At 43.1% G+C, this 18,805-nt stretch overlaps 1 protein-coding gene across 1 annotated transcript in view; it reads left to right on the top strand.

Moving 5' to 3' along the window:
- Positions 1-18,805, top strand: part of ly75 (lymphocyte antigen 75) — a 158,037-nt gene that overhangs the window by 28,658 nt on the left and 110,574 nt on the right. The window contains exons 4-6 of the mRNA XM_078552240.1: positions 9,758-9,922; positions 11,916-12,026; positions 12,695-12,835. Coding sequence (XP_078408366.1) covers positions 9,758-9,922; positions 11,916-12,026; positions 12,695-12,835 — 417 coding nt within the window. The remainder of the gene's footprint in view (positions 1-9,757; positions 9,923-11,915; positions 12,027-12,694; positions 12,836-18,805) is intronic.

The following is an 18,805-nucleotide window of genomic DNA, read 5'->3' as shown; positions in this document are numbered from 1 at the left end:
TAGTGTAGAGCAGTTGGATCCAATTTCGAATTCCCTCCCCAAACCCCATTTTGGAGAGCACATCCATCATGTAGGTGTGCGATATTCTGTCAAAGGCCTTCTCCTCATCCAGGCTGATGAGGCAGGTATCCACACCCCTGTCCTGTACATAGGCAATCGTATCCCTGAGCAGTGCGAGACTGTCAGAGATCTTCCTGCCCGGCACAGTGCAGGTCTGGTCAGGGTGGATCACCAATTCCAGAGCGGATTTGACCCGATTGGCGATGACCTTGGACAGAATCTTATAGTCCACATTCAACAGTGAAATGGGTCGCCAATTTCTAATTTCCTCCCTTTCCCCCTCGTGCTTGTAGATGAGGGTGATAATGCCTTTCCTCATGGATTCTGACATACTGCCGGCCAGGAGCATACTCTCGTACACTTCTAGCAGGTCTGGGCCGATCCAGTCCCACAGAGCCGAATACAACTCCGCCGGCAAGCCGTCACTTCCGGGAGTTTTACTCTTCTTGAAGGACTCAAGGGCCTTAGTCAGTTCGTCAGGAGTTAGCGGTTTGTCCAGGCTCTCCCGTGTACTGTCGTCTAAGACCTCCATGATAGAGGACAGGAAGGACTGGGAGGCCGTGCTGTCTGTGGGCTTCACATCATACAATCCGGCATAAAAGGATTTGCTGATCCTCAAAATGTCGGACTGCGATGACTTTACTGAGCCGTCTTCTTCCTTCAGGCTGCTGATCACAGAGCTCTCTCTGTGTACCTTTTGGAAGAAGAAACGTGAGCACGTCTCATCCTGCTCAACGGAGCGGACTCTGGAACGGAAGATGATCTTGGAGGCCTCCGAGGCAAAGAGCGAGGCTTGCTGGCTCTTCATCTCTTGGAGTTCCTCCTTGACATCGACCCCCATCGACCGCAGCCGGAGCAGATTCTGCATGTTTTTCTGGAGTCGAGACATTTCCCTCTGTTCCTTTCTAGCTTTCTGGGTGCCTTTGAGGATGAAAAACCTCTTGATGTTTCCCTTGATCGCTTCCCACCAGTGTGTCAGGGACTCAGAGGGGTTTCACGGTTCTCTAACCTTTGTAATCCCTCTTGAGCTCCTCAATGTTCTCTGGGGTCAGCAGTTGCACGTTTAGCTTCCATGCCCCCCTGCCCACCCTCTGGTCCTTCTCTAAGTGGCAGTCAGCCAGTAGGAGGCAGTGGTCAGAGAAAAACACCAGCTTGACGTCGGTGGATCTGACTGCGAATGCACGGGACACAAACAGGAAGTCTATCCTGGAACGGATGGACCCGTCTGGCCGTGACCAGGTGTATCTACACTGCGCTCCGTCTGCAGGGTTGCTGAAGACGTCATGCAGCTTGGCATCCTTTACTGTTTCCAACAGGGATCTGGACGTAGCGTCCAATCTGCTGTCGCCCTGCTGGATCATCCAGCCGCATCGATGATGCAGTTGAAGTCACCGCCCAGAATGACCGGCCTGGAGGTCGCCAGCAGCAGTGGGAGCTGCTGAAAAACCTCCAGCCGCTCGGCCCCTTGTGACAGGGCGTACACGTTAATTAACCGGAGTGGAGCGTTCTTGTACATTACGTCTGCTACGAGGAGGCGCCTGCCCACCACCTCCTTAACCTCGGAGACGGTGAAGTTGCCTCCCCGCAGCAGAATACCCAGGCCGGAGGAACGAGAGTCGTTTCCGCCCGACCAGACCGATGTTCCTGTTTCTGTCATGTTAATGATCTCTCTGCTCGGGCCACCTCTGCTGTTTTCTAGCTTTCCGCTGTTTAGAAAGTGTCTTTTTCTATCCTTTTTTTAAGTCCATGTTTCCTTCATGGAAATCCATTTGCCACTGTTTTGCCCATTCATTTAATCAGTCTATATCTCTTTGTAATTTTATACTTCAATCTGCACTGCTTACAATTATGCATATCCTAGTGTCATAATTGCATTTAAGGCTTTCTAGCCTGTCATCTAAGTTATCAATTAACATGCTGTATAAAATGATAGGCCACATCTGGAGTACTGTGTGCAGTTCTGGTCACTACACTATAGGAAGGATGTGATTGCACAAGAGAGGGTGCAGAGGAGATTCACCAGGAAGTTGCCTGGGCTGGAGCGTTTCAGCTATGAAGAGAGATTGGATAGGCTGGGATTATTTTCCTTGGAGCAGAGAAGGTTGAGGGGGGGCCCTGATTGAGGTGTACAAAATTATGAGGGGCATAGATAGGGTAGGTAGGAAGAAACTTTTCCCCTTGGTGGAGGGGTCAATAACCAGGGGGCATAAATTTAAAGTAAGGGGCAGGAGGTTGAGGGGATTTGAGGAAACATTTTTTCACACAGAGGGTGGGGGGTATCTGGAAGTCACTGCATGAAAGGGTGATAGAGGCAGAAACCCTCACACAACATTTAAGAAGCACTTAGATGAACATTTGAAATGCCATAGCATACAAGGCTACGGGCCAAGTGCTGGAAAATAGGGCTTGATTGCCAGTATGGACACGATGGGCCGAAGGGCCTCTTTTCTTGCTTTAAGCTCTATGACACTGACTAATAGCTGAGGCTCAAACGCAAATCCCTGAGGGACACTGCTGATAAGTCCTGCCAATAAGAGTATCTGCCTCACTGCCATTTTCTCTTTATTTTCTGTTGTCCTTTATAACCTGATATATTCTGCCCCTCACTGACTTGTTGTCATGTCTCATATCAAACTTGCCTTTATTTAAATTTAAAATTAATTTGTAAATTATATATGCTTCTTTGTATTTTGATATGTAATTCTGTATTTTATTGTGCAATTGTCGTGCCAAAATTGCTAAGTAATTAAGCAGTAATTTTATTGTCTAACTTCTTATATCATAATTATGAATTAGGGAGATTAATGACTTAAATCATCCATGCAGATATCTATAGCACTTCACCAGTTTCTTAAAGGATTCCATAGCTTTCACCTCGATTACTCTATGTAAATGTTCATTCATTGTGTTCAACACAATGTGTCAAGAAAAGTTTCCTGATAGAGATCTTACATTTATAATTTTACTATCTTAAGACATGATTCTTTTTATTTTAAAGACTTAACTTAGTGCTGGCAACTGTTTCTTGCGGTCACGTGATGGCCTCCTGCCACCTGATTGTAACATCTGGATAGCTGATTCCCGACAACTTCCAGTATATTTTGATTGGGAAGTGGACCAGAGGCAGGGTAATGACGCCCAACCATTAAAATTAGATGGGCCTCTCTGTTGGTGCTTCTTGACGGGCCAGCTGCTTGTTAGGCCATGGTGTTGTTTGAGCTTAAATTAAAACCCTCCTACCCAGGGTGCAATGCCCAACTTTGTCTAGACTTTCCTCATAATTCAGACTCATTGCCTGCTCCCTCGATCCTATTTCAGCCAAACTGCCGACCACTCTTTCTTTTCTTGGGTCCCATATTAGCTAATATTGTTAATGGTTGCCTTTCCTCAGGTACTGTTTCCTCTTCCTCCTGCTTCAAATCTGCTGTCAACATCCCTCTCCTCAAAAAAAAACTATTCTTGACCACTACTCTCTGCCTGCAAACTATTATCCCATTTCTGACCTCCCATTTCTCTCAAGCTCTTGAAAGTGTTGCTTGCGAAATCCTTGCCCATCTTGTTTGACTCTATCCTATCATATTTTCTGGCTAGAGACTGTACTGAAATGACCCTTGTTATAGTCACAAATAACATTCTTTGTGACTGACCATGATAAGCTATTCCTTTTTCATCTTTCTCAACCTGCCCATAGCTTTTGACACTGTTGACCATGCTACCCTCCTCCAAAGTTGCTCCTTTGTTATCTAGCTGGGTGGAATTGCCCTAGCTTGGTTCCATTCTTGCGTCTAATCTTAGCCACACAATCACTTGTAATGGCTTCTGTTCGCACTCGCATGCTGTTATCTCCTGAATTCCTCAGGGACTTGCTCTTGACCCTCTTCTATATTTCATCTCCATGCTAACGCTTGATGTCATCTGAAAACACCGCATTATGTTCCACCCATAAGCTGTTGACACTCGGCTCTATCTGGCCACCACCATCTTGGACCTTCAACTGTCTCTGACTTGTCATGCTACTTGTCCGACATCCAATATTGGATGAACAGAAATATTCTCCAACTAAATATTGAGAAAGCTGAAGCTATTGTCTTCAATCCCTGCCACAAACTCTGTTTCCTGTCCACTGTTTTCCATCCCTGGGAACTAAAACTGCACAAGCCAACTTGCAATCTCAGTTGAGTTTCTGACCACAATTCCACACCATCACCAAGACTGTCTAGTTTCAACTCTGTAATGTTGCCGGACTCTGATCCTCCCTTAAATTGTCTGCTGCTGAAATCCTCATGTCTCTAGACCTGACTGTTCCAATGCTCTCCTGGCTGGCTTCTCATCTTTCACCTAAGATAAACATGCACTTATCCAAAACTTTGCACGTGTGTTGCTCCAAATCTCATTCACTTACCACCCCGGTGCTTGCTGACTTTTGCTGGCTCCCTGTCTCAGTGCCTCAATTTTAAAATTGTCATGTTTCTTTTCAAATCCATCCATGACCTAACCCTTCCCTTTTTCTACAGCTTCCTCCATCCCTACAAGCCTTTGAGATCTCTGCACCCGTTCAGTTCTGGCATCATGAGCATCCCTGGTTTTAATTACTCTGCCATTGGCAATCTTGCTTTCAGCTGCCTTGGCCCTAAGCTCTGACCACTACCTCATACTTTTGTACAGTGAAGAAAATGGTCAGTTTGAGCTTAAACAGCACGATCATTCAACACTTCATGCCAATGTGCCCATCCTGATGTCTAATAGATCGAAGAAGGCTTGCATCATTAGTATCGCAATTCCAATTTGCAATTCCATTTGCTATTTTTCTAAACTTAACTCCCGATTTACTTTTAGAAGCTACAAAATAGGATTTTTTTTGATGAGTGGAAGGGGAGGGGTAGTGAATGGATGTGTGTATAATGTCATGATTCCTATAGAACCCGTTAACATTTAAAGAGAAATCTGAACACCCAGTGATTAACTGAAAGATCTGTGCCACAAGACTTCACGTTTTTAAACAATAACAAACTTTACTGTATATGAAGAGAAATAAAACAAAGCAAGCACCATTAACTTAACACTAGCTATAGTTTATAAAGGCTTACGTTATAAAGTCAGTTCTGCTTCTTTCTTCTCCTCAAGAGTTCCCTTATCTTACGAAATATTGAAGGTTCATTCACTTTTCCTAGGACCAACCCAGGGTATACCACATCCCTCTGAATTTCACTTTAATTCCTCCTTTGTGTTCCAGTTATTCTTCTCCGAGGAATGGAATTTTGTGAGGACCCTTCCATTGGCTTTTCAACAAGTGATCCTCCAAATTCTCTTCAAAACTTTACGACTGTGGATTTTTTAGCTCAAACTTAAGTTGGAGAATGCAGTGCAGTAAAGCCTAAACTGGTGGTTTTCACTAGGCTTACTGTAGCTCTAAGCTATAAGACCATAAGACATAGGAGCAGAAATTAGGCCATTCGGCCAATCGAGTCTGCTCCGCCATTCAATCATGGCTGATAAGTTTCTCAACCCCATTCTCCCGCCTTCTCCCCGTAACCTTTGATCCCCTTACCAATCAAGAACCTATCTATCTCGGTCTTAAATACACTCAATGACCTGGCCTCCACAGCCTTCTGTGGCAATGAATTCCATAGATTCACCACTCTCTGGCTAAAGAAGTTTCTCCTCATCTCTGTTCTAAAACGTCTTCCCTTTACTCTGAGGCTGTGCCCTCGGGTCCTAGTCTCTCCTACTAATGGAAACATCTTCCCCACGTCCACTCTATCCAGGCCTTTCAGTATTCTGTAAATTTCAATCAGATCCCCCCCTCATCCTTCTAAATCCAGAGTCCTCAAATGTTCCTCATATGTTAAGCCTTTCACTCCTGGGATCATTCTCGTGAACCTCCTCTGGACCCTCTCCAGGGCCAGCACATCCTTCCTGAGATATGGGGCCCAAAATTGCTCACAATATTCTAAATGTGGTCTGACCAGAGCCTTATAAAGCCTCAGCAGCACATCCCTGCTTTTATGTTCTAGTCCTCTCGAAATAAATGCCAACATTGCATTTGCCTTCCTAACTACCGACTCAACCTGCAAGCTAACCTTGGGAGTCCTAGTCCAGGATTCTCTTAGGTCCCTTTGCACTCCAGATTTCTGAATTCTCTCCTCATTTAGAAAATAGTCTATGCCTCTATTCTTCCTACCAAAGTGCATGACCTCACACTTCCCCACGTTGTATTCCATCTCCCACTTCTTTGCCCATTCTCCTAACCTGTCCAAATCCTTCTGCAGCCTCCCTGTCCCTCCACCTATCTTTGTATCATCTGCAAACTTAGCCAGGATGCCCTCAGTTCCTTCATCTAGATCATTAATGTATAAAGTGAAAAGTTGTGGTCCCAACACTGACCCCTGTGGAACTCCACTAGTCACCGGCCACCATCCTGAGAAGGACCCCCTTATCCCCACTCTCTGCCTCCTGCCAGACAGCCAATCTTCTATCCATGCTAGTACCTTGCCTCTAACACCATGGGCTCTTATCTTACTGAGCAGCCTCCTGTGCGGCACCTTGTCAAAGGCCTTTTGGAAGTCCAAGTAGATAACATCCATTGGCTCTCCGTTGTCAAATCTACTCATTACCTCCGCAAAGAATTCTAACAGATTTGTCAGGCATGACCCCCCCCTTGATGAAACCATGCTGACTTTGCCCGATTTTACCATGCACTTCCAAGTATTCTGAAATCTCATCCTTAATAATGGACTCTAAAATCTTACCAACGACCGAGGTCAGGCTAATCGGCCTGTAATTTCCCGTCTTTTGCCTCACTCCCTTCTTAAACAGGGGGGTTACATTAGCGATTTTCCAGTCCTGTGAGACCCTCCCTGGCTCCAGTGATTCCTGAAAGATCGCCACTAACGCCTCCACTATCTCTTCAGCTATTTCCTTCAGAACTCTGGGTTGTAATCCATCTGGTCCAGGTGATTTATCCACCTTCAGACCTTTCAGTTTTCCTAGCACCTTCTCCTTGGTAATGGCCACCATACTCACCTCTGCCCCCCGACTCTCTTGAACTTTGGGGATGTCACTTGTGTCTTCCACTGTGAAGACTGACGCAAAGTACCTATTCAGTTCCTCCGCCATTTCTTTGTTCCCCACTACTTCTCCAGCGTCATTTTCCAGCGGCCCAATGTCCACTTTTTCCTCTTTCTTACCCTTTATATATCTAAAAAAAACCTCTTGCAATCTTCTTTTATATTACTGGCTAGTTTACCCTCACATTTAATCTTCTCCCTCCTTATTTCTTTTATAGTTGTCCTCTGTTGGTCTTTGTAGGCTTCCCAATCCCCTAGTTTCCCACTGCTCGACAGATATTCCAGCTTCTTTCCCCCTCACGAATTCCAAACTGAGCTCGAGCCCCCTCTCGCATTCCACATGGTGAACGCTAAAGTTAGTATTGTTTCTGTTTAAGATGCAGACCAACATTTATCTCCTTTTGCTTCCCCGACTCGGTGAGCTGCAGCCTACACAAGACCAAAACTGCAATTGCCGTCTGTGAGAAACACCCAGATAAATTAAACAAAACCCCCACAGCGCGCATCCGTGAAAATGTGACATACTTGGGAATGTTCCAAACAGAAATGTAAATTAACTATCTTTAACCTTCAAAACCAAACCCTTTGATTCTGTAACCCATATGAATAATTTAAATCTCTAATGGATATAATTGCCCTCTCACCAGACTTACTGTCCCTATCAAGGAACTCCCTTGCTAACCAGCTGCTTTTGGCATCTTTTCATCTGGGAACTAGATAGGCAATTTACATCTTTTACTAAGACGGAATAGCCCTCCTGGCTCCATTACAAGCCCAGAGATGGGTCATTCATTGTTTAAGTTTTACACTTTTCCAACTCTGATCTTTGTAAGATAAACATAGGTTAGCTTTTAACTGCAATCAACCCAAGCTTGTTTGATTTGCATGCACTTCAGGGTTGGGTTGTTAATTACTAGATTCTTAATCGAGGTTTCCATTTATCTTTCATTTAACACCTTAATCTCCAACCTAAAAGTTATATTCCTAAAATTGAAAGTTAAGCCTCCAAAACACATGAATTATGGAATCCGATATCCACATATTCCAGCAACGGATTGTTGGGGCTTTATGAAAAGTACTAGTGTCCCAGTAGCCTCAGCTACTTGGACTTCTAACTCTTGGGGACACTGTGTGCAAACTACAGTGAGAGTTTTTTTTATATCTACAGATGTGAATGTTTTCTGTGGAAAAAGGTGAAAACATTTAAATACTGTTCACCACTTTAAACACTTTTAAAAGTTTAAACACTTTTCCCCAAAATTGAACACACATATATTTTGATTTAGGCTTGCAATTTTCCACTTCTGTATTTTTATTTTCTTCTTAAAAACCCCAGTCATTTAATAGTTGGTTACTGTATCAACTGTGGCCCAGTTGGTAGCACACTCATCTTGAGTCACAAGGTTCTGGGTTCAAGTGCAGGGCTTGAACACAAGAAAACAAGACTCCAGGGCAGTACAGAGGGAGCATTGCACTGTTGGAGGTGCCGTCTTTCAGATGACGCATTACCCGAGACCCCATCTGCCTGCTTGGGTGAGTGTTTTTTTTTAAAAATCCCATGGCAATATTTCAAAGAAGAACAGGAGAGTTATCCCTGGTGTGCTGGCCAATGTTTATTTCTCAATCAATATCACAAAAACAGAGTATCTGGTCGTTATTGCATTGCAGTTTGTGGAAGTTTGCTGTGCTTAACTTGGCTGCCGCTTTTAAGACCATAAGACGTAGGGGCAAAAGTAGGCCATTTGGCCCATCGAGTCTGCTCCACCATTCAATGAGATCATGGCTGATCTGATAATCCTCAACTTCCCTTTCCTGCCTTGTCCCCATAACTCTTGATTTCCTTACTAATTAAAAATGTCTACCTCAGCCTTGAATATACTTAACGACCCAGCCTCTACAGCCCTCTGTGGTAAAGAATTCCACAGATTGACTACCCTCTGAGAGAAGAAATTCCTCCTCATCTCTGTTTTGAGTGGGCACCCCCTTACTCTGAGATTATGCCCTCTGGTCCTAGACTCTCCCACAAGGGGAAACAACCTCTCAGCATCTACCCTGTCAAGCCCCCTAAGAATGTTATATGTTTCAATAAGGTCACCTCTCATTCTTCTAAACTCCAGTGAGTACAGGCCCAACTGACTACACTTCAAAAGCACTTAATTGGCTGGAAAGTGCTTTGAGATGTCTGGTGGTTGTGGAACGCTCTATATGAATGCAAGTCTTTGTTTTCTCTTTTTGAGTGAGGTGGGGGAATGCAGAAACAGAAAATGCCAGCTTTCATTCCTGAAACAACTTTACACAATATTGTCAATTAATTTAACCTAAAATGAGTTCATTTTTTACACACAGTTACCATAACGTGGAAACAATTGTCCTGTCGCTGGGAAATTGTTAGTAGTCTGGAACAAAAGCTTACTGACAAATATGGTGCTTTTGTTAACATTTTAGCTTTTTATTGGGCTGAAGACAGCAGATCTGCAATTATTTTCTTCTAACTGCTTGAATAAATTATCAAGAATGCCATCTTTTGCATTTCCTTCCCCTTCCTCAAATTAACTATTTAAACAGTGTATCACTATTTGTTGTATTTATTTATAATAAAAGTAAATTCTGTTTCACTGATTGTTTTACAGATAGTGAATGCAAAACATCCTGGAAGAAAGATAGTGCAGAACAGACTTGTTACCAATTTAACTTTCAATCTCTTCTCCCCTGGAATGAGGCCCGTCTTTCCTGTCAGAGTCAAGGAGGGGATTTACTGAGCATTGCTGATCCAAAAGTACAAAAGTACATTTCTGGTAAGTTAGTGTTAATTATCCAGAGTGTACATGAAGTAAGCTGTCAAAACACACCAAGATTTTCTGTCCCATTGTGCCCATGACTTGGCCTCTATTTTCACAATCTGTCAGTGTTAATATAAATCAAGCTACAATTGTAATGCTATGTAAAAAATGCCAAACTTATTTGGTAATGTTAAGTTAAAATTCTGTGGAATGTTCAGTCCAGCTTTGCTGTTGTAGTTCAATATGCTACAACTTATTTTGATTTATTTATATATTTATATAAATATATAAAATTTCTATTTTGGGTGAAGGCTGGCTAATGTGGGAAAGCAGAGGAATTTGAAAGTTCAGGTTCACAAGATATTAAAAGCATCTCATTAAGTGACGTATGACATTTAAAAAAAATAAAGCTGTTGAAATACTGCAAGAGGTGCAGAACTTGCAAGTTGAAATGCAAATCTTAGTAAGATCACAGTTAGAGTACTAATTGTAGTTTTGGGCTTCATTCTATAGGAAAAATGTTGAGCAACACCGAGGGTACAGTGCAGAATCATTCAAATGGTGCCTGATACGAGGAAATAGGAATACGGAGAAAAATTCTGAAACATTGGGGTCATCATTGGATCAGATAAGATTATGGATGATTTGATGGGTGCTTAAATTTCTGAAGGGATGGGATAAACTAGGTATAGGCAGGCTTTTTCCAGTGATTCAAGAGATTTTTTTTTAAAAAGGAACACATGTGGAAGATTAAATTAGGGGCAGAGATCAGGATAACTTCTCTTTACATGGGTTGGAATGCATAACCAGAGTTGGTGTTTGCAGGAGAAATCATGTCAACTTTTAAAAATGTATTATTAACAGTACAATCACAAGAGAAACAACCAGGGAGATGAGGAAATAGTGGATGTATGAGATTAGGACTACTGCTAATGTGTTGCTAAAACATTAGCATGGATTTGTGGACTGAACAGCCTTTTTCTATGTGTAATTTCTACATAATTGACCATTTGCCTACAATGGAATAATTACACTGCAGCAGGAACTTTGACTCAGCAGGGTCTTTTAATTTTTCCAGCTTTTGTATTGAAGTATCATAAATAATTGATTTGTAACACTAGGTGGCATCCATACAACGGCAAATGGATTTCCTGTTTATAGTATAGTGGTATGGCATTTACCTTTTTTTAGCTCTTCCATTGCTGCTACCTACTCTCACATGAAGTAAAATGATTCAGGCCACAGCCATGAATTTTAATTGGTCGACAATCATCATCTAACTGTGGAAGCAAGCCAGTTCTCTCAACTCCTTATGCCGTGCGATGGTTTGCTAGTTGACCCTGCAGTTGGGAGGCTGAATTTAAATTTAACTGGTGCCAGTTGTATTTGTCAGGACTTGGGGAAACTTGGCAATGAAAGGAAGGTGGGAGCTGCCAGCTCCAGAAGGCAAGACTTTCCCTTACCCTCGAGAAGCCTTTAGCTTCTCTGCTCTGTCATTTGCAGCCTCTTTCATCACCCCATCCCCCTGCCCCAATCTGCAGGCTGCCTCATGATCACTGACCTGCCCACCATTCCCCCCCTACTCCCAGGTTCAGTCAGCAGCCTGCCCAGATATCATGGCTGCCCAACCCCCAACCCACCAATCTTCAGCTCACAAGGGTTCCGAGCTGCCACCTGCCACTGGAATTCTCAACTGGCAACCTGCCAGAAAAAAATTATTATTGAGATCCTGCTGCTGAATTCAGCAGGACCTGTGCATCCCAGCCTTGACGGGTTTAGTGCTTGCCATCTTGCTCCCTTTACACCTCCCCACTGCCTCCTAAATATTGGAGCCAATCTGTTGGGTTTAAATTCCAATTTACGGAGATGCTATGGCTGTTTGTTCAATGTGCAGAAACATTAACCAAAGCAACATGTTTGGCCCGAAGTGTAGTTCCAAAGCTCTTAAATATTACCTGAATTAAATATTTCTACATATTTCATGGCAATTACTGTGATCTTTTAATAGAGCAACCAAATGTTCCAAAGAAAATGTGGATTGGTCTAAATCAACTGAACATGGCTGGTGGCTGGCAGTGGTCGGATGGAACACCTCTAGTATTTGTTAACTGGGACGATGGTAAATAAATTTTTTTCATTTACAAAGCTGTGCTATCTTATTTTCAAACTTGATGTGTGATTAATAGCAGAAAGCTACTGGAGACAAGAGATTTCAATGCTAAGAGTCAATGCAGATCACCATAACAATTCACAACTAAATTATATGTTTGGATTTTTGTCGGTTCAGAAGTAAAAATGGTTTTGGTAGTGATCATGTGAAGTCAACCGGAGCGTTATAGGAAGGACCTTTTTTTCATTTTCTGCCTTTCCTCTTTTTGTTTCCTGTCCTTTATTCATCATTCCTTTCTCTGCTCTTTCTTGCTCCATCCCTCAGTTATCCAAATCATTCTCTTTCTATTCCTCCTGCTTTCTTAAAACTGTGATTTTCTCAATTACTGGTTTTGTATTTTCTTATTCTGTCTCTCCCATTCCACTTAACTGTTTTCTGATTTTATTTCCTTCCCATCATCATTTTATATCTGTTGCATTTCTCTCCCATGCTGTCTGCCTCATTCAGTGCAAGCGGTCAGTGATCTAATTGAAGAACTGATCATTTTATGGAAGATGTAGAATGTAACACACATTTTTAATTTACCTCAAGCCCCTCTGAAATCAAACCAAGTAAACAGTTATTCCCACAAAATAGTGAGACTTCTCCGTTGAAACTTTGCAATTTATTATGTTTAGGTATATTATACCATCTTGAGGAATCCAGCTGTGCTAGTATGAGCTCTGATTCTGATGGTCGCTGGCAAACTAGCCCTTGTGAAGCTGCCCTACCTTTTGTATGCAAGAAACAGCTCAATCAGACGAGGGGCGAGACGATTGGTAAGTGTAATTTGTTTTTTTTCTCCCCTTGTGAAATTATTTCCTCCTGTTCTATTACTGATTCAGCTCTTAAACTTTATCAATTGTTTCTTCTATGGTCATTTTGGACTGTCTTATTTGGCACTGTCACTATCAAAATTATGCTAGGGACATGGGGTGGAATTGCTTAGACATTAGAAAGACTAGAATTTATATAGCACCTTTCACTGATTACCTCAAGATGTCCCAAAGTACTCTGCAGCCAAAGGGGCACTTTTGAAGTGTGGTCACGATTATAAACTGCTATACTGAATACCAAAATGCAAGCAACTCAGTGGCCCCAGCTACCAGTTGTACAATATAAATTAAACTACTTAGCTTTTCCTTCTCAGCAAAATGTGGCAAATTACTTATTCTTGCATCCTATTCAATAATGAATTATAGGGAATCAATTGGAACACCAAAGCTAGGGAAGGGCAAAAAACCTCACTTTGGGGAGAGACATGACATATCCGCGATCAGCTTAAAGCACTCTGTGGCCCCTGAAATGGGACTAAATATCACACTGCATTTCTGATTGATCTTTTGAATGCACTAATCAATTACATTGAGCAAAGGAACCTCATACAGCATGCTGATCAGGGCTCAGGAAGCAAAGTGACACCTAAAATAGTATGCACATGGTATGGGAGAGTGGTGTTGGTTAAAAAAAAACGCAATCACTCAAGGAAAATTATGCAGTTGTGCAACATTAGCAGAGTAACAGCACCATTTTAACAGTCTCCCTGTGATATTGTGCTGGATTATACACTGAGAGCGGAATCCCCGCATCCCAGTGTAAACATCAGGGAAAAGCACACCTCCACTTTGCCAGCTCGATCCACTTTAATTTTTTGGGTGGCAGCTCTTTAATTAGTAAGAGGCAAGATTTCCATCCGTTTCCAGAAGAAAGTCCTGCCTCATAGAGCTAACTGGTGGCCAGCAGCTCTGCATCACACCAGGATCGGTGGCCATTGTCAGTATTGCAGGAGGCCTGGGAGGAAGAGGAACCATGCATGCCTCGAAACGCAGGTAAGTCCGTTATCTCACCAGGGCCAGGTTGGCAGGCCCCAGTGAGAGGGGTGGGGGATCATGTTGGACAGGGTGGGGAGGGCAGACGCATTGAGGCAAAACTGTGGGGAGGGTGGCCTCCAATTGGCACAAGGGGCTCCCTCCCCATTCACTGACCGGCAGCCCATAGTGTTAAACCTGCCAGGCTACATATTAGGCCTCTACTGCCGCCTGTTAAATTGGAGCAGTTGTGGGATGAGGCCACTAATTGCCCACTTAAGGGCCTCGATTGGGCTATGGGCAGGCGACGCCCTGATGCCTCCCCCACTATCCATTAAATCATGGCGAGGGTGGGCAGTCCATCACCAATGGTACGGTATCCTAATTTATGGGTCCACACACCTGATTTCCCACCTGCAAGGGCCTGTAAAATTCAGCCCAATGTGTTTTTCTTTCTGTTAGATAAAGGCAGCAACAAAAGGAGAAATTAAAACAGAAGATGCTGGAAATACTCAGGTAGATGGCGAGTGCATAATGAATACAGACATTGATAGGGGGGTCAGAAATTGTCAGGGGAATGTAATGGAAAAAGGCTGAGTAACTAAGATATGGGAGGGACATAAGCTCCCATCTGTTGGTAAAGCTGGAGACTTGAGAATCTAGGGGGAGGTGAAATGAAAGACGAGACACTTCTTTGACCTATTAAAATTAGGATTAATGTAATATCTCCTCAAGATCTAAAACGGATGAATGAGGAACTTGTCTGAATATAATTGGAAATCCATGCACATGTGCTGGGATTGTATACTGGAAACAAAGAAATATAGGAATACAACAAATTGCATCATTCTTTATGCGCATTTATGTGCATTACAACCAGAATCTGGGGCTAAAACTACAAAGCTTCTCTTGCAGGAGGCTGTTAGGGACCTTTTCAATGCACATGTGTTGGGATGGAAATCTGTATTCTTTTCCATCACTTGAGGTTGGCTTTATTTAATTGCTTTGGTTTAATTTCAATAACTTGTTGTTTTGAGCTGTGTTCCAAACATTGATCAGGAGTAAACAATTGTTCTCAGCTCCTGTACTGTCTTTCACTCCAGATGCCCTTCAATCCTGTTTTAACATCAGCGTTGCCAGATTTTTTTTCTTGCATTTAGATTTTTTTTCCACCTCCAGAGCTTACAAACTATCTCCATATCTCATTAAATATTTTGTTTTCTTGTCAGTGCTTTTTTTGCCTATGACATATAGCCTGGAACCTTTGACCTCAATCTTGACTGGGGTAGATTTAGTGAGTAGGAGGGGAGGAGTTTGCTTGGGAATCCTGGATGCCTAACTTTCCCTACATGCTGTGCAGCTTTAACGTCATTGCATGTGTCCTCCAGCACATTCCCTGCCTGGAAGTCTGCCTGAAAATCATAGCTGCCTGTTGACTGGGGACTGCTCTGGAGGAGGCCAGGATCAGGCAGGGAACCTGTAGCTGTATAACTGGGAGGAAAGAGAAAGGGTGGAGTGAGGTGGATGCTGATCTCGAGGCTGGGGGTGAGGTGGTGCACTGGATTGGCACTCGATAGGATGTGGGGAGGGTTGGATTCCTATAATGGTAGAGGTGCTGGTGTCTAATGATGAGCAGATAAGCTTGGTGGACTAGGAGAAAACATACCTGTTCCTCGATCTATGAGTAATACAGCAAAGGCATTTGCCGCTTCTACAAAGCAGTACTTGCCCCAATTTAGCTGTTGGGCTATCTGAGGCCCCCGGAAGCCTGGCCAGCCAAAGTTAAACCTGAGGCACCCAGTCTTCCCATAATATTTACATGTCCAACCTGCTGCGTGGGAGCTATTTGGTTGCTTCAACTAATATAGTAATTGCCTTCATTCCTCTCTTTTCCCCGCACACCTTATTTAAACTGTGAAAATGTACCCTATAGAAAAATGTAAGTTTGAAGCTACCCAAGATTGAGAACTCCAGTGATCTTGCCACAACTCCAGAGTTCGAATATTGTATGATTTGTTCATTGTACCTATGGATGTATAAGTTATTTTAATTTATATTTATCCTGACATAAATACACATGTTAAAACATCATTTCATGGGTCAGAGGGCAGAAAATGATCTCCAATGCTACTTTCCAACCATCAAATTAATTGTGCACAATTGTTGCCAAAGTAAATTGCTTTCAATCTTTGGAAATGCTTTACTTTGTTTTGGCACTTCTCCAAATGTCCCAATGTTGGCAATCTGCCATGTGATGCATCTCAAGTTGCAAAATCAGGTCATATGCTACTGTGATGCAATGACCAGCTGAATGACTTCCCACTTCCTCACTTGGTAATATTTGATTCTTGAGAGGATTTTTGTTCATGGGTTACATAAAACCATGCACCACCAGTTACAGAATTATTTAAGAACACAATAAAACGACAAGTAGGTGTTTTACAATATTCTTTCATGGGATGTGGGTGTTGCTGGCAGGGCCAGCATTTGCTGTGCATCCCTGATTGCCCTTGAACTGAGTGGCTTGCATTTCAGAGGGCAATTAGGAGTCGACCAGAGTGCTCTGGAGTCACATATAGGCCAGACCAGGTAAGGATGGCAGGAATTCCTTCCCTAAAGGACATTCGTGAACCAGATGGGTTTTTATGACATCGGTGGCATGCTCATCATTACTAAGACTAGCTTTATAATACCAGATTTATTAATTTATTTTAAATTCCACCAGCTACTGTAATGGGATTTGAACCCATATACCCAGAGCATTAGCCCGGGCCTCTGAATTACCAGTGCAGTGACATTAACACCACCATCTCCCCGGTAAAATTTAATGTTTCATTAGGATATGATCCCTTTAATGTTTTATGTGAATTAAATGGAAAGAATTAAATGTTCACTGATGGATGTGCATCCTCATTACCTTAACCAAATTTTTATTTTTGAAGGTTGGTTTTGTTCTCTGTTGATGCTAGGGTAGGATCATTTTAACTTTGAGAGTTTTGAATGTTTAAGATTTACAAAGCTAAATGGTATTTTCTAAAATTTGCGCTGGTCATCAAATTTCTGTTCTTCATAAAATTTGTTTATAAATTCTAACACTTGTTTAAAGCACCAGACAGGTATGTAAATGATCTCTGCACTCAAGGATCACAAAAGATTGGTTCTCAGGCCTCATCTGAATATTCATGGTGAGCTGCCTCCACTGACAGCTAAATCTTCAAGTAAATCCCATGGGAGGGAAAGAACTATAGATGAGGGGCTGATGAGAGCTGCAGGGGCTATTGGAAGTATCCCAGCTCCTCCTGGCTCTAAAAATGTGTATTTACTCACTCCTTTTCAGTTGTAATCACTGGAAAGGCTGCATCCAGATCCTGAAAACTTGAGTGAAACAGATTCAAGGCCTGCTCCAATCTCAGCAGCCCAATTCCAAATAAGAGACCATCACAGCGTCTGTTTAAGGAATTTAATGGAGGTGACGAAGGTTTCACCAGCCGATTGCAGAGCCGACGAGAGCCCCGTGTCACCTCTTTTAGGGAAGACCCGCCAAATTAAGTGCTAGTCAGACACTGAGCTGGGCAGGGGTGGGCCTTTCCTGGGATCAAGGACCCTGGGGGTAGAGGCACCAATTAGAGGCTGGAAGCTCTATCCAATGGCAACACCACCATGGAGTCAGTGGCTCGTGCCAGTATGACACCCACCCAAGGCCTGGATCCCAGACCACAGGTGAGGGATGGTGGTAGGAGGGTCGCAGGGGATCAGCAGCAAGGGCAGGGGTGGTTCCCCCCCAATCCTGATGCCTGATCCCTCGATCTGGCACTGATTGAGTGTCTTTTTAACAAGGGACTTACTTACATTTTCCCCCCTCCACCCCCAGCCAGGAACCTGCAAGCAACCCTCCACGTGGGTTTGCTTGTTTTGCTTTCTGCATGACAACACCCCCCACCCAGTTAATTGCCCAAGTAAGGGCCTCAAATGGTGGTGACAGGGGAAAGGTCATCAGCATGCCTTTCCGCTATGGACTTAATCAGATGGAGGCAGGAAGGTGGTAGAGTTCCCACCTGCCACCCTCCCAGTGGGTTAAATGCCCCACCGCCACCACTGAACACGCCACAGGGGAGGGCATTAAATACCACCCTAGGTCCCTAATTAGAATATGAAAGAGGCCAAGTGCACAATGTGCCCCCCCCTAGGATAGCTAGAAAATGGCCTGACCAATTTCAGGTTGGGGGGTTTTCAAGATGTTGCATTCCAGAATTTACACCTGTAGCAAGGGCACCATAAACAATTTCTACTCTACTATTTACAAATGCCAAATATTAATTTTCTTAGGTTAATATAAAAGAAGGAAATTGCAAAAAAAATGTAGGAGTTGTTTGATGGTACAGGACTTGTCTCTTTATTCAGCAATACTTATGTCTATGCTTTTCGTCTTGCATTCATCAGGACACCCGCAAGAATCCCAATACAGGGGGGAAAAGAACAATTTATACTGTACATGAGGAGAGTGCTGTTTTGCTGGCAAGTGGTGTTGCCATGGAGAATGCACCACTGATGGTGACTGACAGTTAACTGCCAAGTATTGTTTGAAACTTAAACCTGGCAGCATGACACTGGTCAAAGCATTGCCTTCAGGAATGAGTCCACAAATGGCTGTCACTTATTTTGTTTACTTTGTACATGTTCATTTCCAAACATATCGATAATGTTTAAAGTAAGACATAGTCCCATGGTCGACCGAGTGTTTATGCGAGATAAGATTGAACAGATTTGTAATGGGGTTACTAATTTACGCCATGCCCTACACTGCACTTGGTCTAAGCTGCACAAATTTCTTAATTTGATCCATTTATGCCGCTATATTGCTTCAATAGATGGCTGTGCCATAAACAGTACCCATTTGAAACAGGTCCACTTCATAAACTCACTCAAGCAGAAGCAGTTTGG

The sequence above is a fragment of the Cetorhinus maximus genome, chromosome 11 (genome assembly GCF_964194155.1).
Source record: "Cetorhinus maximus chromosome 11, sCetMax3.hap1.1, whole genome shotgun sequence".
NCBI classification, from domain to species: Eukaryota; Metazoa; Chordata; class Chondrichthyes; order Lamniformes; family Cetorhinidae; genus Cetorhinus; species Cetorhinus maximus.
Note: the sequence above shows the minus strand (reverse complement) of the source record. Positions and strands in the feature narration are given on the sequence as shown.